This window comes from Gordionus sp. m RMFG-2023, chromosome 4 (genome assembly GCF_954871325.1).
Source record: "Gordionus sp. m RMFG-2023 chromosome 4, tfGorSpeb1-WG-v2, whole genome shotgun sequence".
Taxonomy (NCBI): domain Eukaryota; kingdom Metazoa; phylum Nematomorpha; class Gordioida; order Chordodea; family Parachordodidae; genus Gordionus; species Gordionus sp. m RMFG-2023.
The window spans coordinates 19,180,589-19,197,610 of NC_088778.1; the positions used below are offsets into that span (position 1 = coordinate 19,180,589).

General features: G+C 26.6%; 1 protein-coding gene across 3 annotated transcripts in view; it reads right to left on the minus strand.

Annotated features, from left to right (window-relative positions):
- Positions 1-17,022, minus strand: part of LOC135927762 (pumilio homolog 2-like) — a 64,861-nt gene that overhangs the window by 14,229 nt on the left and 33,610 nt on the right. For 2 of the 3 annotated variants that reach the window (XM_065463922.1, XM_065463924.1), the window contains 13 exons: positions 16,645-16,894; positions 16,440-16,564; positions 16,288-16,394; positions 12,286-12,886; positions 12,114-12,225; positions 8,446-8,907; positions 8,181-8,297; positions 6,918-7,499; positions 6,694-6,814; positions 6,509-6,649; positions 6,257-6,432; positions 5,742-5,824; positions 5,406-5,543 (listed from right to left, as the gene is read on the minus strand). In XM_065463922.1, coding sequence (XP_065319994.1) covers positions 5,406-5,543; positions 5,742-5,824; positions 6,257-6,432; positions 6,509-6,649; positions 6,694-6,814; positions 6,918-7,499; positions 8,181-8,297; positions 8,446-8,907; positions 12,114-12,225; positions 12,286-12,886; positions 16,288-16,394; positions 16,440-16,564; positions 16,645-16,894 — 3,015 coding nt within the window. Of the gene's footprint in view, positions 1-5,399; positions 5,544-5,741; positions 5,825-6,256; positions 6,433-6,508; positions 6,650-6,693; positions 6,815-6,917; positions 7,500-8,180; positions 8,298-8,445; positions 8,908-12,113; positions 12,226-12,285; positions 12,887-16,287; positions 16,395-16,439; positions 16,565-16,644; positions 16,895-17,022 lie in introns of those variants that run through there. The other variant, XM_065463925.1, reaches the window with a different exon arrangement.

A 17,022-nucleotide genomic window follows, 5' to 3' on the forward strand; every position in this document is an offset into this window, starting at 1 on the left:
AACTAGAGGTGGGCGCGGGCCGTGAAATTACGCGTGACCCATCGTGTCACGGTGGGCACGGCGTGAGTGTGAATAAATTTTAAATTATTAGGCGTGACGGGTTTTCCCAAAAATTAGGGCGTAAACATAAATTTCCCGTGAATCACGTTACTTTTTTTAATTTAGTTCTTTTTTCAAAAAGAAAATTTTTTGAAAACAAAAAATATTCCGGCATTTTATAAACAACATCTGGTGTCACGCTTCTAGTTTTATTTTCTTTATATGTTTAGGTGTTTTGTCGCGAGATTTTTTACTTATTTATTCTCAAGCACTTAAGGTAGGCTTAATTCTAGATCCTAATTTTAAAAGCCTTAAGTTTTTAATAGACGAAGAAAAGGAAGATATTTCAAAACAATCTGAAAATGGGAAATGATATAAAATTAGATATGCATAAGTCAATGCCAATTGTCATTTATAACTTTCCTAATATCCTTCATTCATAAAAAAACCATATATTCTAAATGAAACATATTTTTAGATGATTCTGATGAAGCGTCAACATCTACCGATGAAAGCTTGTGAATTTAAAAGATTCATCCCATAAAACAAATAACAATGGCAATATTTTGAAGTTTTGGAAGCAGGAAAATTTATTTCCTTTTTTGAGAAAATTAGAAGGTAAAATTTTGTCAGCCCTGGCAAATTCCATTTCTAGTGAAAGGTCATTTTCTGTAGCCAATCGCCTATTAGAGAAAAGGCGTACACAATTGAAATAAAAAAATTAGACATTCTTCTTTTTCTAAGTAAAAATTTGGATTTATAATATGTATTTATTTTTTGTTATTATGGAATTAAAGAAATTAGAATAAATTCAAAAAATTGTAAAAAATATAGCATTAAAATTTTGAAAAAGTTAAAAACACCGTGAATTTTCGGGCGTGCATCAAAATAGTGCCTTTCGTGAGCGGGAGAGTCGGGTCAAAATTTTTTTAGTGATAAGCGTGAATATTTTTTATTGCCACCGTGAGCGGGCGGTGAATAAAAAATTAGGCCCGCGCTCACCTCTATTTTGAACGTGAACGCGTTCCTTTTTTTTGACGAATGGGTTCGAATTTAACGTTCGTTCAATTTTAAAAACACTATATTTTTATTTTTATTTATTTTAAAAATTAATTTTTTATGAAAAAAAGTCTATTTTTTTAATCAGCTGTTTTTACTTTTTCATTTTTCATATTTTAAGTTTTTAAGAACCATTAAGTTTATTAATTTTAATATATTACTTATATTTTAATAATTTAATAGGTTAGCGTAAGCATGGATATTATATAATTTCATCATCATCAGATTATGAATTCAATATCAGATGAATTAAAATTACCATGGCCCAAATATGAAAAATATTTTATTGTTAGTTCCTATATTGAAGGAACTAATTCAATACTCACCAAATGCAAAATGTGCCAAATCATCAAGTTCAAATTTGAAACGACATTTGAGTAATATTAATTATTTTATATAATATAAGTATAACTAAGTAGCCAGTTAATAATCTATTTTATTAATTATTATAAGTAAAAATTATTAAATTATATATATACATATACAATAGAATTTATTTTTAATTTTTTGAATTCTAATTATTATTATTTTTATGAAGGATTTTATATTTTATACAATAAAATTTATTTTTAATTTTTTGAATTCTAATTATTATTATTTTTATGAAGGATTTTATATTTTTATTTATTTAAAATAAAATATAATGATTATTGAATTAAAAGAATCTACAAATTTTATAATATAAATATTAAAATTGAATAATAAGAAGAATGAATATTTATAATAATTAATAAAATATTTAATTAGTTAATTATAATAATCAGGCATTTTAATATTAGTATTAGTTCATTCTTAGCATAGATAGGGAAGGGAGACTGATATTAATACAAATTTCCTGTAAAAAAATAAGATATATATACTGTGATATGTAAAATTTTAAACATGAATATTAAAAAGAATATGTATCTTTTGTCAAGAAAATGAAAAAGATTTCTTTCAAAATAAAGGATATTAGATACAGATATTAGTATCTTATTAAAAATGTCAAAAAGATACTGAGTACAAGATACAAAAGGATCTTGTACCTTAGAAAAAGTTTTCGTGGTACCGCCCAACTCTGATTTTAGATATATATTTTATAAGTCATTACTTTGCTATTACCAATTTGATAATATATATCTGTAGCATAATTTATCAAAAAATTCCTTTATTTTTACAGAGTTCTCATTATATTATGCTGCAAGAAATTAATGAATATTTAACAAATTATAGTGATAAAAATAATAAAAAATTAAAAGTTGAGAAATTTAAATAACAGACCCTTTTAAATTTTAAAAAAAAAATGTATCAAAAGTGATTCAGTCACAAGTAGATGATGCAATTCTCAATTTCGTGATAAAAAATTAAAAGTTGAGAAATTTAAATAACAGACCCTTCCTTTTAAATTTAAAAAAAAAATGCATCAAAAGTGATTCAGTCACAAGTAGATGATGCAATTCTCAATTTCGTGATAGAAGAACTAGAGCCATTTTTTAATATAGTTGAAAAACCTGCCTTTTTAAAAATGATAAACACTTTACAACCAAATAAAAAAGTTATGTCACTCACGCTGAAACATTGTAGCAAAAATATCTAAAGATTATAACATCATGATAGATAAAATAAAAACTTGCTTAACCAAACAAACAATTCTTTGTTTCACAGCAGATTCATGGTCATCATACCATCGGTATTTTTTTACAGAATACTTTTAATTTATCAATTTGTTAAAATATATTATTAGTTCATTTATAGGAATGACTGTCCACTGATTGGATGGAGTCACTTTAGAAAAAAAATCGGTATGTTTGGCTTGCCAACGACTAACTAGCAAACATACATTTGATTATTTAGCAGAAACAATTTCAAACCTTCTCAAGAAATTTAAAATACATAATAAGGTAAGATTATGTGTCACCGATAATGCAAGATATTTCTTAAAAGTCTTTAGGTATAAATAAATAGTTGAAAAAATATCTGAAGATGAGGAAGATGAATTTTATCATTATCATTAAATGAGATATTTGAAAATCAAAATAGAGAGGAAAACTTTATTTATCTGCCCAAACATCACGATGAAAAAGCATTAGAAAATATATCTTTTAAAAACATATTAAAAAGTGAATTTGATAAGTGCAAAAATTTAGGGAATAAACAAAATCAATCAACATCATTTGCTGCTGATTTAAAGAATAATTTATCAAGGTTGCTTATAAGGCCTGTTGTTACAAGATGGAATTCATATTATAATTCTTTGAAATTTATAGACTCATTAGTAAATGAAAATTCTAATTTGTTTGACAAAATATGTGACATGGGAGGATTAGATAAAATATTTTTGGAAGATTACTGCACCGAAGTCCTAATAAATTTTTTTAGAATAAATATTATAATAAATTTTAAAAAAGATCATGGAACCTATTGCAACTGCGCTCAATATTTTAGAAAGTGAGGAAAAAATGCATTTGGGCCATTTGACGCGAACTATAACGATAGTTATTTTAAAGTTAAAAAAAATTAGTGGCCTAAAATATGGTCAGCCATTGATATACGCAATATTAAATGGGATTAATAAAAGGTATTAACCCTATTCAGATTAATTACATTATATATTTTTTTAAAAATTTGAACATATATTTGAAGATCAAAATGTTTTATCATCAATTATACATCCAATATTCAAGCTTCAATGGCCCTGGATAAAACTCCCGCAGAACGAACAGATAGAGAATAGACTTATAGCGTTATTGAAAAAAGGCATTGAAAATCCTAAAAATAATAATGAAAGAAGTGCTAATTCCTAGATATCCTTCTTTTTTGACGAAGAAGTGGAGGACAGATTGGAGGATGATTACTTATCACAATTTTTTGAAGCAAAGGACAAAACATTAAATGTTTTTAATAAATTCCTCTTTAAAAGAATTGTTTATTTAAGTAAAATACTGCAATCCCCTCATCTATCCCTGTAGAGCGCGTTTTTAGTATAGCTAATTCTGTATTAGCCAAGCGTTCTTGCCTATCAGATTAAAATTTTGAAACACAATTGTTATTAAAAATTAATAAGAAAAATTTTTTATAAATAAAAATATCGTTATTCGCTATATTATATTGTATTTATAATTATATTATCAAAATAAAACTATTATTTTTTAATATGGCTTTGTGTTACAAAATATAATACATTTATTGATATTAAATTAAATTTTAAAAAAATTCATCATAAAATTTTGAACGCTTCATGAACGCGAACGGGTTCGATTTTTTTAGAAATGTTTACAGCACTTTTCTCATGTTTTCCCATAATATAAATTTTATGAAATATTAACATATCATCATTTATAATGGGCAAGGTGGATCTCCGGGATGTGTTGATTGAACTCTACAGAATTTATATATTAAGTGAAAACGTTTTTATATGTGTTTATCTTCCATTTATTAGATTACAGTGTAGTGAATTCATGGTTGCTCTCTAAACACCAAATTAAACGAAAGCTAAAAGATAGAAGGAAATTGAATAGTTTCACCCAATCATAGATTTTGGTCATTGACATTGGCGGTTAGTAATCAAAGATGTAAGAAATGTACAAATAGTTATTCCAGATTCGAATGTATAAAAGGTAAAATAGCTATGTTAACACATTTGTTTTATCTATTATCATTTAAAATAATATTGTCAGATTTGTACGAAAATCTTAAAGAGAATATTTTGGAAGATGTTATGTTACGATTGTTTGAAAAATACATTTAAAATTAAAATATAACTTCTTGCCAGTAAATTATGTTTATGAAATATATGGAGTAGAATAAATAAATGAGAAACAAATTGTGTTATTTTATTAATATTAAGTTATAATTTCTTTATGTCCTCCAAACCCCGAACACTTTTTTATCTCTGAACCCGAGTACTTTTTTTTTGTAGAAGAGTTCACATCAATGGAATTAAGTACTGAACATTGATATAATTTTCAGAATAAATGCTTTCGGTCGTTTTTAATCATAAGGTTGGCAAAATTTTGTTATTACTAATAATTTTTTCCTTTTATATTGCCAAGTGGCAACCCTAGTGAAGCACTCATAGGTACATAAATCATAAAATATTGGCATAGATTTTAGAATTGGTGCTTTTATTTTTCAGCCAACTTTAAAAGAGATTATATAAAAATATTACATATTTTAAAAGGCAAAATAAAAATAAGGTCGGGAAAATCTATAAAACGAATCATATTTTTAAAAAGCGCCCTCCCCCTTAATAAATCCTGGCTACGCCACTGCATAAAGACACGATTTTTCAATTTCGTATACCATTTAAGTAACGTATGAATTTAAACCTGTCCTCTAAAAGAGTCAATAATAAACTGCAGTGAAATAGGATTGATGCATTCGATACATTTTTGGACAACATGATTTCCGTTTTGATCCTTAACGCATTTAAGAACATGACCATTCAATTCTGCCACAATTTCATTCTTAATTAAATAAATATGATTATTTATTTTATTATTTTATAAAAAATTTGGAAAAGGACTCATTTAGCCCGAAATTATAAATTTCAATATAATTATTTCAAGTTTACTTTTAATGAATAAAAAAATAATTGTTAAAAATTTTATTTTATAGGTAAATAGTTAAAAAGAATGGTTAATTCTTGTAGAATGATGATTTACCTGATCTTCGGGGGGTATCGACTCTAGAGCTTTTTGAATAACTCTGCAACCATACATCTGAAGAGCCAATGGTAAAACGTGACCTTAATTAGGGTTGACAAAAATCATAATTTTTAAATCAAATTTAAGAAAATATATAACTTTATAGTGTATGCCTTGGAAAAATTTATTAAATTAATATATTTTACTTGAAATTTTTAATTTCACTAAAAATTCATTTATCCTATATAAGCACATTTATGTTAATTTACTTTAAATAAAGTTTGATTTTAATTTAACTTATATTTTTATATAAACTGTTAATCTTATTAGTATCAGAATATTCAATAATAAAAGCAAATGGAAATGATTATAGATTCTCTATATATCCCTAAATCATAATATTATTAAAATAAATTTTAGTGTGTAGTTTATTTAAAAAAATAAAAAACCATTTTTAGTAATTAAATATAGCAATTAAAACATAAATGTAAAATTTATTAAAGTGTTCTTCGATTTAATCATGAAAACCCTACCTTTTATCTTTTGTGCCAATGAATGTTTTTGATCAATCGTGCCAAACTCAAAAAATTTTTGAATCACGTAGTTGCCAAACACATCGGTCATAAGGTTATAAGCCTGACCAAGAATTTCATTAAAAACCATCATAGATTCAGCAGCAATAGCTCTTTCTAATTTTTGCTGGATAAATCTTAATTAAAGATAAGTTTTTGTATAATTAGTAGATTTTTATTATTTCCTTTAAATATAAAATTATTAGAGCAAACCTGGAACCGTGTTGGTCTTGGGAAAATTCAACAATATGACTCGCAAGATCCTTTAATTGTAAATTAGCGAAACGATTATTCCTAAAATCTTCCAACAACTTGCTCCTAGGATTTATTAAATTCTCTCGCGAATGTGTCTCACTAATATTTACAAAAACTTACAAGTAAAAATAATTTAAATTAACCTTTTAGATTGGCGAACCCATAATGGCATATTCCCAGAATTTGTTTTGTTATTAAGAGCTTTAAATTTATTATCAGGGTCTAAATTATTCGGAATAAATCGTCCTCCCTTGTTCAAAGAATCTAGTATATGTAATGATTAAAGAGAAAAAATAATGATTAGGAAGATCATAAATTATAGCAAGAATAAAATTTCAAAATATCAAATTTGAATATTAAGATTTACTGTTATTAAAGGGGTAGTTTAAAAGGATATTAGAATTTAAACCGGTCTGATGAACATTGTCATTAAAGTAAGTGGAGTTAAAATGATTATTTCCAGGATAAAAATTCGGTTGTGGTTGATTGTTAGTGATGACTGCATTAGAGTTATTATTGGCATTGGACAGACTAGGATGAGGGGGTATGGGTGAAGATCCCAAGTTAAGCATGTTCATCATGCCTCCTATCATGTTAAGCTGCTGCTGTTTGTTTATGGAGTTGGCCGAGGAGAGAGAAGATTGTTGATGTAATTGAGCCGCGGCTGCCAATTGCATCATCATCAACTGCTGTTGTTGTGCCGTCATATTGTTGTTATGATGTTGTTGGAAATAAGCAGCAGCCATGGCTGCCATGTTAATGATTTGATTGGCATCGTTAGTGCCAGAGTTGCTCATAAATTGATGGTAAGCGTAAGCAGCAGCCGCTGCTGCAGCGCTGGAAGTATTATTGCCCAGTGAATCACAAGCGTTGCTATCGTTTTCCTCAACTTTTTCATCTGAGGTTCCGTGATTTTGGCGTAAATCTTCATTCTCAGTGACATCATTTTCTTTCGTTTATTTTTATAAGTAAATTATGTAAGTTACTAGTCATAATTGTTTTATGCGGTTACACATATCGGCGCGAACAATTCTGTACGCAAAATTCGATGCAGCGAAAATTCGGCACATAACCACTAAAAAATTAAAATTTTGATATATATAAATAAATGCAGTACAAAATAAAAAATCAGTGGTGAGGAACGACATTTTGTTGGCGTTGAAGTCAAAATTAAAAAAAAAATATTTAACCATTCCATATTCCAGGTTTATAAGGTGCACCTGAGAATTTATGTTAAACTAAAATTTTTAATATTTATTAATGAATATAATTCTAACCTTAGCCATCTCATATATACTGCCTTGAGTCCATGTAGGCCATATCCCAGACCTAATTTGATATGGGTAAAATTAAATGACCCATCACCTAGTTTTGGTAAAATATATCTAATCCTAGCCAACATCATCATCAGGCTTAGCCCATTATGTATCCAAAAAAATTAAAATTAATCATTTCAATTTTTTTAAAATAAAGTTTTTATTTAAGAAAAAAATAAAATTTAGGGTTTTCAATTTTAAAAAAAAATACTTTGAATAAAATGTGTCGAAAATTTGCTGTACCAAAATGTCGCGCGCCGAAATGTTGTGATACCGTCTCATGCATTGTAAAAATATTTTCAAAATTAAATTACGTGCCAAGGTGGTATTGAAACAAGGCTGATTTGAGGTCGGAATTTGGATCTGATTGCTTGTGTATGATGGTGAAATCATTTGATATTGCGCTGCAAATAGGTTTGAAATATTTTCTCCTAATAAGAAAGAAATATCAAGATAAGACATATATTTCAGGACAGAAAAAAGTAATAAAAGATCATTACACTTAATTAGTTTATGATTCTTATTCAAAACCTTAAGTTTAAATGGCAAAAAATGATATATCAAATATGATAAATTCACCTGCCCCCATTAGAGCAGCTGCTTGTTGAAAAGCTGATAACTGATTTAAGGAAGTGTTAAGAGACTCTGATGAGACTTTCGTATCTAAATTAGGATTTAATAAGGGTAAAGGCATTGATGATGTATTATTATCAAAGTTAACATTGTTAGAATTATTATTACAGTTATTAGAAATAATGTTATATTGATTATTAGGACTGGTATATTTGTCATTAGAATTCTGTATATATAAACAAGGATTTGAGGATAGAGCATTATATATCAATTGCTGCATATGAGGATATTGTTGATTATTTGCATTTGAATTGTTATTTCCAGCTATGTTGTTAGGGAAAGGTTGTTGTTGCTGATTGCCATTATTTTGGGAAGAAAATTGTTGTTGAAAATAATTCTGTAGAAAGGCAGGAGAGTAAAAATTCCATGGTTGAAATCCAAATACTTGTTGGTGAGTTATTAATCCAGCTATAATACATATAATTTTACATCTGTTAATCATAATATGAATATAAATCAATCATACTATATTTTGTTAGTGTTGTTAAATGGCTCGATTTGAGCAGATTTTTAAAAACCGCTAACTAAATATTTTAGCCAGAAAAATATTGTCTAAGCCTCGAGATTTTGTTAATAGATGTCCAGAGCAAAATCTTTAGGCTTGCATAATATTTTTCCTGGATAAAATATTGAGTTAGCCATTTTTAAAAATCGGCTCAATGATTCAACACTATATTTTGTAAAAAAAATATATTCCAAACTAGTTTTATTTTGGTCATCGAACTTATTAATTATTTGGGTTGAAACTATAAAACGTCCTACCCCACAAATAATTTAGAAATAACTTTGATGTAAAAAAACTGACATATTATTCGTTAAGTTTTTCAATAAAAATGGGCAGTATTCATTGCGTTGGATAATATATAATTGAAATGTGTTGTTTAAAATTTATTATTGATATGATAATTAATTATTTTTTAATGATTTAGTAATTATATTTGATCAGTATTAATGAAATAAAGATTTTTTTGGTCATATTAAGGATATCGCGCGATTAACTGTATTATTCCATGAAAAACTGATATCACTAACTGACAATAATATCAGATTTTTATGTTTTAAGAAAAATGTTTTTTACAATAATTTTTTATTAACAAAAATTATAATTTAATTTCATAGATATGAATGTAACTCGGGCTAGAGGTTTGCAACAAGCGGGTTTTAAACTCTCGCCAGCAAATTTTTTAAAGAACGGGAGGGTAAAAATTTAAATAATGGGCGGGCGAGTTTAAAAATTTTCAATTAAAGGTTAAATTATAAATGATGTTTGAAATAGCGTATCAAAATAAAACTACAATAGATGGGGGAATGAGGTTGTTACAGAGGAGAACACCTTACTTAATGGCATAAAATATCTAAATCTCAAAGTAACGAGTTTGATTTGTATAATTTAGGAAGATTTTAGGCTACTTAGTTTAGTTTACGATTTATAAACAATTAATTTAAATTGCTTTTTTTTTATTATTAGTGGTTTCACTTTTTATTTAATTATCTCATTTAAGTGCGGATATTCTACTTTGGTGGAAACAAGAAAAATTTATCAAAGCTATCAAGATTAGCTAGAAAAATATTGGCAATTCTAGCAACTAGTGCTTCTTCTGAATGAGAAATTAGCATTGCATAAAAGCTTTTATAACAAAGAAGAACTTGTTTGAATCCAGAAAATGTGGATTTATTATTATTTTTGCATTATAATGACAAATATTTTTCATAAATATTATATTAAATCATGAATTCCTTATCTATAATCTAAATTGAATATTTTTTATGCTTAATAGTAATTTCCTAAATTTTATAGAGCGATGAAATTAGATGCTAAAAAGAATGAGCATATTAAAATTTTGCAAATTTATCTTGATTTCAGAAAATACTAAGATTCGACAGGATATTAAAAACCGGATACATTATCATTAAAGTAGGATACCGATAATTAACATCAGATTAGCCGATACTTGGAAATACAATTTTTAGCCCATAAGTTATTAATTTATAAATAAATGTCTGCTAATTTTTTCCCCCTATTTTTAAAATAAATTAACTATAAATATAAATAAATAAGTTAAAAATGATAATAGAATTATAATAAATATCCTACATTATTTTTTTTGTATCGGTTTTGGTTAAAAATGTGGGATGGGGTGCATCTATGTTATAAAAAAGGGGAATTAATGGATTACTTTTTTGTAAAATATATAATAATAATAAAGGACTGCACCTATATTATACATCGGCATAGGACCGGCGCGGATATTAAATTTTAATATTCGGGGCCTTAAAATAACCAATACCGATTTTATAAAGCAAAATATTTTTATAAATATATTTTTTTATTTTATTTTTATGCTAATTTAACTAATTTTCCCTTTCTCAAATTTTTTATAACAGCCATAAATTTAATATTTTTTACATCTCCTTTAAAGATAGAATAAGTAAGGTATTAGTGTTATTAAAGGGCTCCATTGCCGATTTTTAAAAACGGCTAATAATATTTTATACAGAAAATGTATGCCAGCCTGAAGATTTTGTTCATAGATGGCACAAAAATTTGGAACATCTATTGGAAATCTCGAGACCTAGGCAATATTTTTTGGCTAAAACATTGATAGCTATTTTAAAATCGGCTTAAATCGAGCCGTTTAAAAATACTATAAAATATTAATAAATTAATAAAAAAGGAAAATTACGCAAAATTTTTGTCGAATTTTAATTATTATCTTTGGTAGAACTATGAATTGTAATAATATATTATTTTTAAAACATTTTTCCTATTATGTCATAAATATGAAATTTAAACTTAATTGATAAAAATAATTTTAATTAACGGTGTTAAATTTGACATAGAATGATCCCCATTTAAAAAAATTTACTTCTTAAAAAACTTATTTAAGGCTATGATTTATTTATGTTTTAAAAAACCTCAAAATTTATATACTTTCGTAACTATATAAAATCATGAGATATGGCCAAAATTTGTTATTTTTTTGTAAATTATATAAAATTATTATTAGATTTCAATTTAATTTAAATATCCCATTTTGATTAATATAATTGCCCATTTCTGTTTATAATTTGAAAAATATAAATTAACATTGCTTACTTTTTTCTGGCAAAATTTACAACCTTAAAAACTTTAAGCTGAAATTTATTAATTTCTCTAACTTTAAAAATTAATCACCTTTCGTAAATTCGAAAAAATGATTTAGACCACATTTTATTTTTACAATAAAAACAATTTATTTCTCTTTTTCGTTATAGTTATGAAAGTTTATTAATAGTATTTTTTATATTTATGCCACAACCTAATGATAATAAAAAATATTTTAAATATCTAAAATTAAACTTAGATCACGAAACTTTATTATTCATAATATATGGAATAGAGTTTAAAGAAATGTATATCATATATTTTCATATATAAAATAAAACAACAATTTTATTTTAATAGAGGATATTATTCCATAGTTTAATTCGTTTTTTTTGGAATATATAGGAATCTTAACCGGCAAAATTTTATGATTAATATGCACCAAGAATTAAAATAGTTGCAATTTAATGCATGATAGAATAAATATCTCACTAAAACAAAAAAAAATTAAAATGTATAATAAATATACAATTAATTTGATGGGATTGTTGCTGTGAAGCTATAGCTGCGGCCGTTGCGTATTGATGCTGGGCTAGCCATAATTGTTGTTGCTGTGCTCTTTGATGTTGTTGTAAAAGATACTAAGAGAATAAGGTTAATGAATAGGGTTGAAATATGTAATAAATATTAATTCGATGTACTTGTGATGAATAATCCACTTGCGTATCAACACCTTGAGGAATCATTCCAGCGGCGACAGCCGCCAAAACAGGCGAAATAAAAGAATTCGTAATTATGGGTGGTGGTCCTCCGTTAAACCCGTTAGTATTATTGTTATCGTTATTTATTGATATACTACTTTCGGATTCGTTATTTTTATAAGATAGATTGTTAATCGTTTCACTGTTCTCTTTATCGCGTTTTAAGATTTCGTTATCACAATTGCGTGGTAAAATGTTACTATTCTTAATAACATCTCTCATATTTTGTTTATTATTTATCATTATGGGGGAATACATATTTTGATGCTTGATATTCTGATTAGGAATTTGTTGATCAATGTTATTTGTAGATTCTTCATTAGCTAAAAGTAAGGAGAGGGGAGAAGAAGCTGTTAGACCACTACCAACACTTCTATAACTAATAGGACTGTTTTCATTATTAGATAGCGATAAAGAATTGTGGCCATTGTAATTATTCGAGTTTATAGAATCATTCGTACCATTACTAATATTACTGTTTATTGTATTGTCATGGGTATTCTGTATCGTTAGTAGCTCAGAAGAGGTTGATAAAGTATGGCTAAAATGTATAAGTTTTAAAATAAAAATTATATCAGTATATTATTAAATATATGCTGATAAAATAGTTGTTTGTTCCATTTAATGGCAAAACCATACTCAAAAGATATTTTTATTCCGGGCAGAAATTACTTAAAGGATCAATAGTGGATATAATGATCTGTCCATCTTAAGAAAAGTGTTGCCATTGTTAATATTGTTTTTAAATTGTTTATCCGAATAAAAATAGATATAGAGAAGGAATTTAACGAAATACTAATATTTTTTTATTAATAGTTTTAAACAAGTTAAGATCATAATCCATGTAGGGTGCTTAACAAGCCAAAAAGCATGAGACAAAAAATCCTTCAACCTGTTTTATTAGCAAACGAATATAACATTGAAAAATATTGTAGCTTTAGACCTCGTTTATATTAAATGCCGTCTATTTTTCAAAACGGCCCGAATAAGATTAATAGATTTGGCAAATAGATGTCCGAGATTTTCTGCCAGCTATGAGTAAAATCTTTAGGCTTACATAATGTTATTTTGGTTATAATCCTAATCAGGCCGTTTTTTTAAATCGACTCGAATAGGGCTTTTTAACAAAACTAGTAAGTGTGGAATACCGCGATATCGCTCAAGAACTATAGCATAGCTGGATAATTTTATTATGCATCGCCCCGGCGACAATGCTGTATTTATAGCTTACCAAACAAGTTTTATATTTTAAAAATAAATTCAAAATGATATATATCTTGTAATGTCAAACGGCTCTTTTTGAGCCGATTTTTAAAAATGGCTAACTCAATATTTTAGCCAAAAAAAATTGCCTAAGTCACGAAATTTTGATAATATATGTCTTGGCCTTTGTTCCTTCTATGAACAAAATCTTTAGGCTTGCGTAATATTTTTCTATTGAGTTATTCGTTTTTAAAAATCGGCTTAAAATTAACAACACTTTGTAATAATTTATATCATCTGTATAAATTTGAGATTAAATTTTTTGGTTCGTAAGAAAAATATGATAAATAGCTTAAGTTGCAGCTAAGAGCACTTTTAAAATATAAACATTTAAAAATAAAGTTAAGGGTAGTAGGCTAGTATTACAAACTTTTTGAAAATAGTTTAAAACCGATAGTGCCAATTTTGAAATTGAAAAAAGACTTAGAAAAGTATACGAAATTTTTAAAAGTTGTTTCAAGTTTATAAGGAAAACTTTCTTTAATCCATGAGGGAAAGTGAAAAGTTATAGACAATTTTGTTTTGAACTGGATAAAAAGTGGTATAAAGTATAAATGCTTTGACAAGTTTTTGGCCAGGTTCGGTTCAAAATCGTGAACCAGGTTCAGGAAAAATAGGTTAGGGTTGGGTTTAGCTATTATAAAATTTAAAAAATAGGTCCAGTCCAGCTTCAAGCGGACTGTCAGACAAGTTTGTGGAGGGCTCTGCCTCATATGCTTATATTCATGAGAAATCAATCCTTCGGATGAGCCATAGAATGGGAATATAAAAATTTAATCTTCTTCACAAAGAATAAAATTTTTCTTTTCGATGAATATATATAACTCAGAGATATGCAAAAGTAACATTTGCATGGCCCGACCAGGGTTTTTTCAACTTTTATATTTTCAGATCCTTTTAAAAAATAATTTACAGGCTCGGCCCGGAATTTTTAAAATATATTTTTTTTATTTTTAATTTTTATAGCTAATAACGATTTAAAATATTTGGTTTTATATACGGGGTTAAGGTATTTTTTTTAAAAAAAATACAGGCCCGGCTGGGTATATTTAAAAAAAATTAAAATACGCCTCGGTCGTATATCTTATCGATTTTGTAGGCATTCACAATTTTTCAAGATTAAGATTCATTTGAATAAATACAAATGGATCAACAAGATATTTATTTTTATAACTTCAATATTCTGTATTACAACTTTAAATTATTTCGTCATTTTTTACATTTGGATATGTTGTTATATTGAACTTTAAAGGGATTAAAAGCGTTTCCAATATTAGATACAATAAATAGCTTATATGGTTATATGCAAGTTATTTCATAATTTTTTACCACAATTATGCAGAGCAAATGCATTCTATAGGGTTACGATTCTATCTTTATATTTAGGCTATGCAGAAAATTTACATTACCATTATCATTACAATAAGAGACAATACGGTCAAAGACGTGTATCGAAAGGGAAGAAAAGTTATTGTATAATTAAAAACAATTTGCATATCAAATAAAGGCTAATTAAAAGGTTTAAATTGCAATTATATTAAATGAAAATTATATGAAATTATTGTTGATATTATGTAAATTTTAGTGATTAAAGTTAGTATAAATAGTGAGATCGAAAAGGTAAAATTAAGAAAGAAAAATGTTTTATAATTTTTACTTAATAGTTTTAGTTTTTATACTTTTATAATTTTTAGTTTTTTTATATTATTCTATAACGATTATTAAGTAACTGTCCATTTTAATAAATTAATTTGCTATCTTCATTTAATAATTATTAATTAAATTTGGAGCGGGAATGATCTCTCATTCAAAACGTCGAATTTTATAAATACTAATATTTGAAAGCCCCAGAATTCTAATATTTTGATTTCATTAATTTTCAGGAACGCGACGGTTCCATTTAGAGTGGAATTAATGGCATCACCTCTCATAAATATTTTTTTTAAATCGGTATTTAAAAATATTCTTTGTTAGAAATAATTTTAAAATCTCAACTAAAAGAGATTTTTTTAATTTAATGAAATAAAGATTAAAACTAAAGGCTAGAGAGATATGGGTTGGGGTTAATTAAAGATTTGAAATATGGCTAGGGTTAAGACATTAAAAATTGGTTTTAATAAAATTTAATCATTTTTATAAATAATCAAATATAATAAGGCATGTGATATTAAATAAACGAATATAAAAAAATCAGCTATTGTTAACAGCAATCCTTGAGTGAACCATTATCATGCATTTCGAAATAAAACGTATCAACGCTATAATTATTATTGATAAATACTTAAAAGCTACAGTGTCTGGATCAATTGATGAACCAGTGTTTGGTTTCGGTTAAAAGTGGTCATGAATACGTAAGTTGAATTCATAATTTGTATAAATATTTAAAATGTCTTATCAATATGATATTAGCATTTGTAAATTTATAATTTTGTATATTTAATAAAATGATAACCTTGGAAATAAATTAAGTGACTATTAATTAAAAGCAGTCGAGCATCCGCAAATTTTTTATATAATCGGACTATAAAGTCCTGTCCTGGACCGTTCTTTTCCGAGAACACCGGTTATGTCCATTTGGAGGAAAACCCGGACCGTAACCTTCACTAATTGCAATTAGACTTGCATCAATATATCAGAAAAGAAATATGTATTCATAATTATTAAATAAAATATACTAACCTAAAAGATCTATCGTGGTTGTGTAAATTTCCCGAATAGGAGCTTACATTTACTATACCATTAGAAATTTTTTCAAAGGGTGATTGCCTAGAAGAAAGCGCTAAATCCTATAGTTTTTATATATGAAAATAAATAAATAAATATTAAAGCACTTGATTAGCCGCAACGTTACCAAGTACATACTCAACCATACTGATATCTAAGCCACTATTTTCAGCATTTTGTGATTTGGGATCAAAACTACCATTTATCATATAAGTTGATAAATTTTCTCCATCTAAAATATAGTAAATGAAAAATTATCTGTCTTACAAAACAAAATACTTCCTTGATTTATTTAAAAAATGCAATATATACCTATAACTCTGTTTGTATTATCTAATGACTTGAGCTGAGAATTCCAAGGTCCTGCTGAATTCCAATGTGAAGTCCCCAAAAATATACCACCCCTAATTTTATTATTCTCCTCAGATCGTTTAAGATGTCCTTCTTGATAAAGTCTACTCTTATGCATAGATTTCATACCTAACCTCTCATTCACTATATTTTCATTGTTCACCGCATCATTTGAATTTTCGCCCCATATTTTTTTAGCAGTTTGGGATATCTTAACAAAAAAATATTCGTAAATATTTAGAATATTCGTTTTTTGGATACTGGCGTGGTACTTTTTTCAATAATAGTTTTAGCGCAAATTTTTTAAAATAGATATAGCGGTGTATCGTTACTTATTTA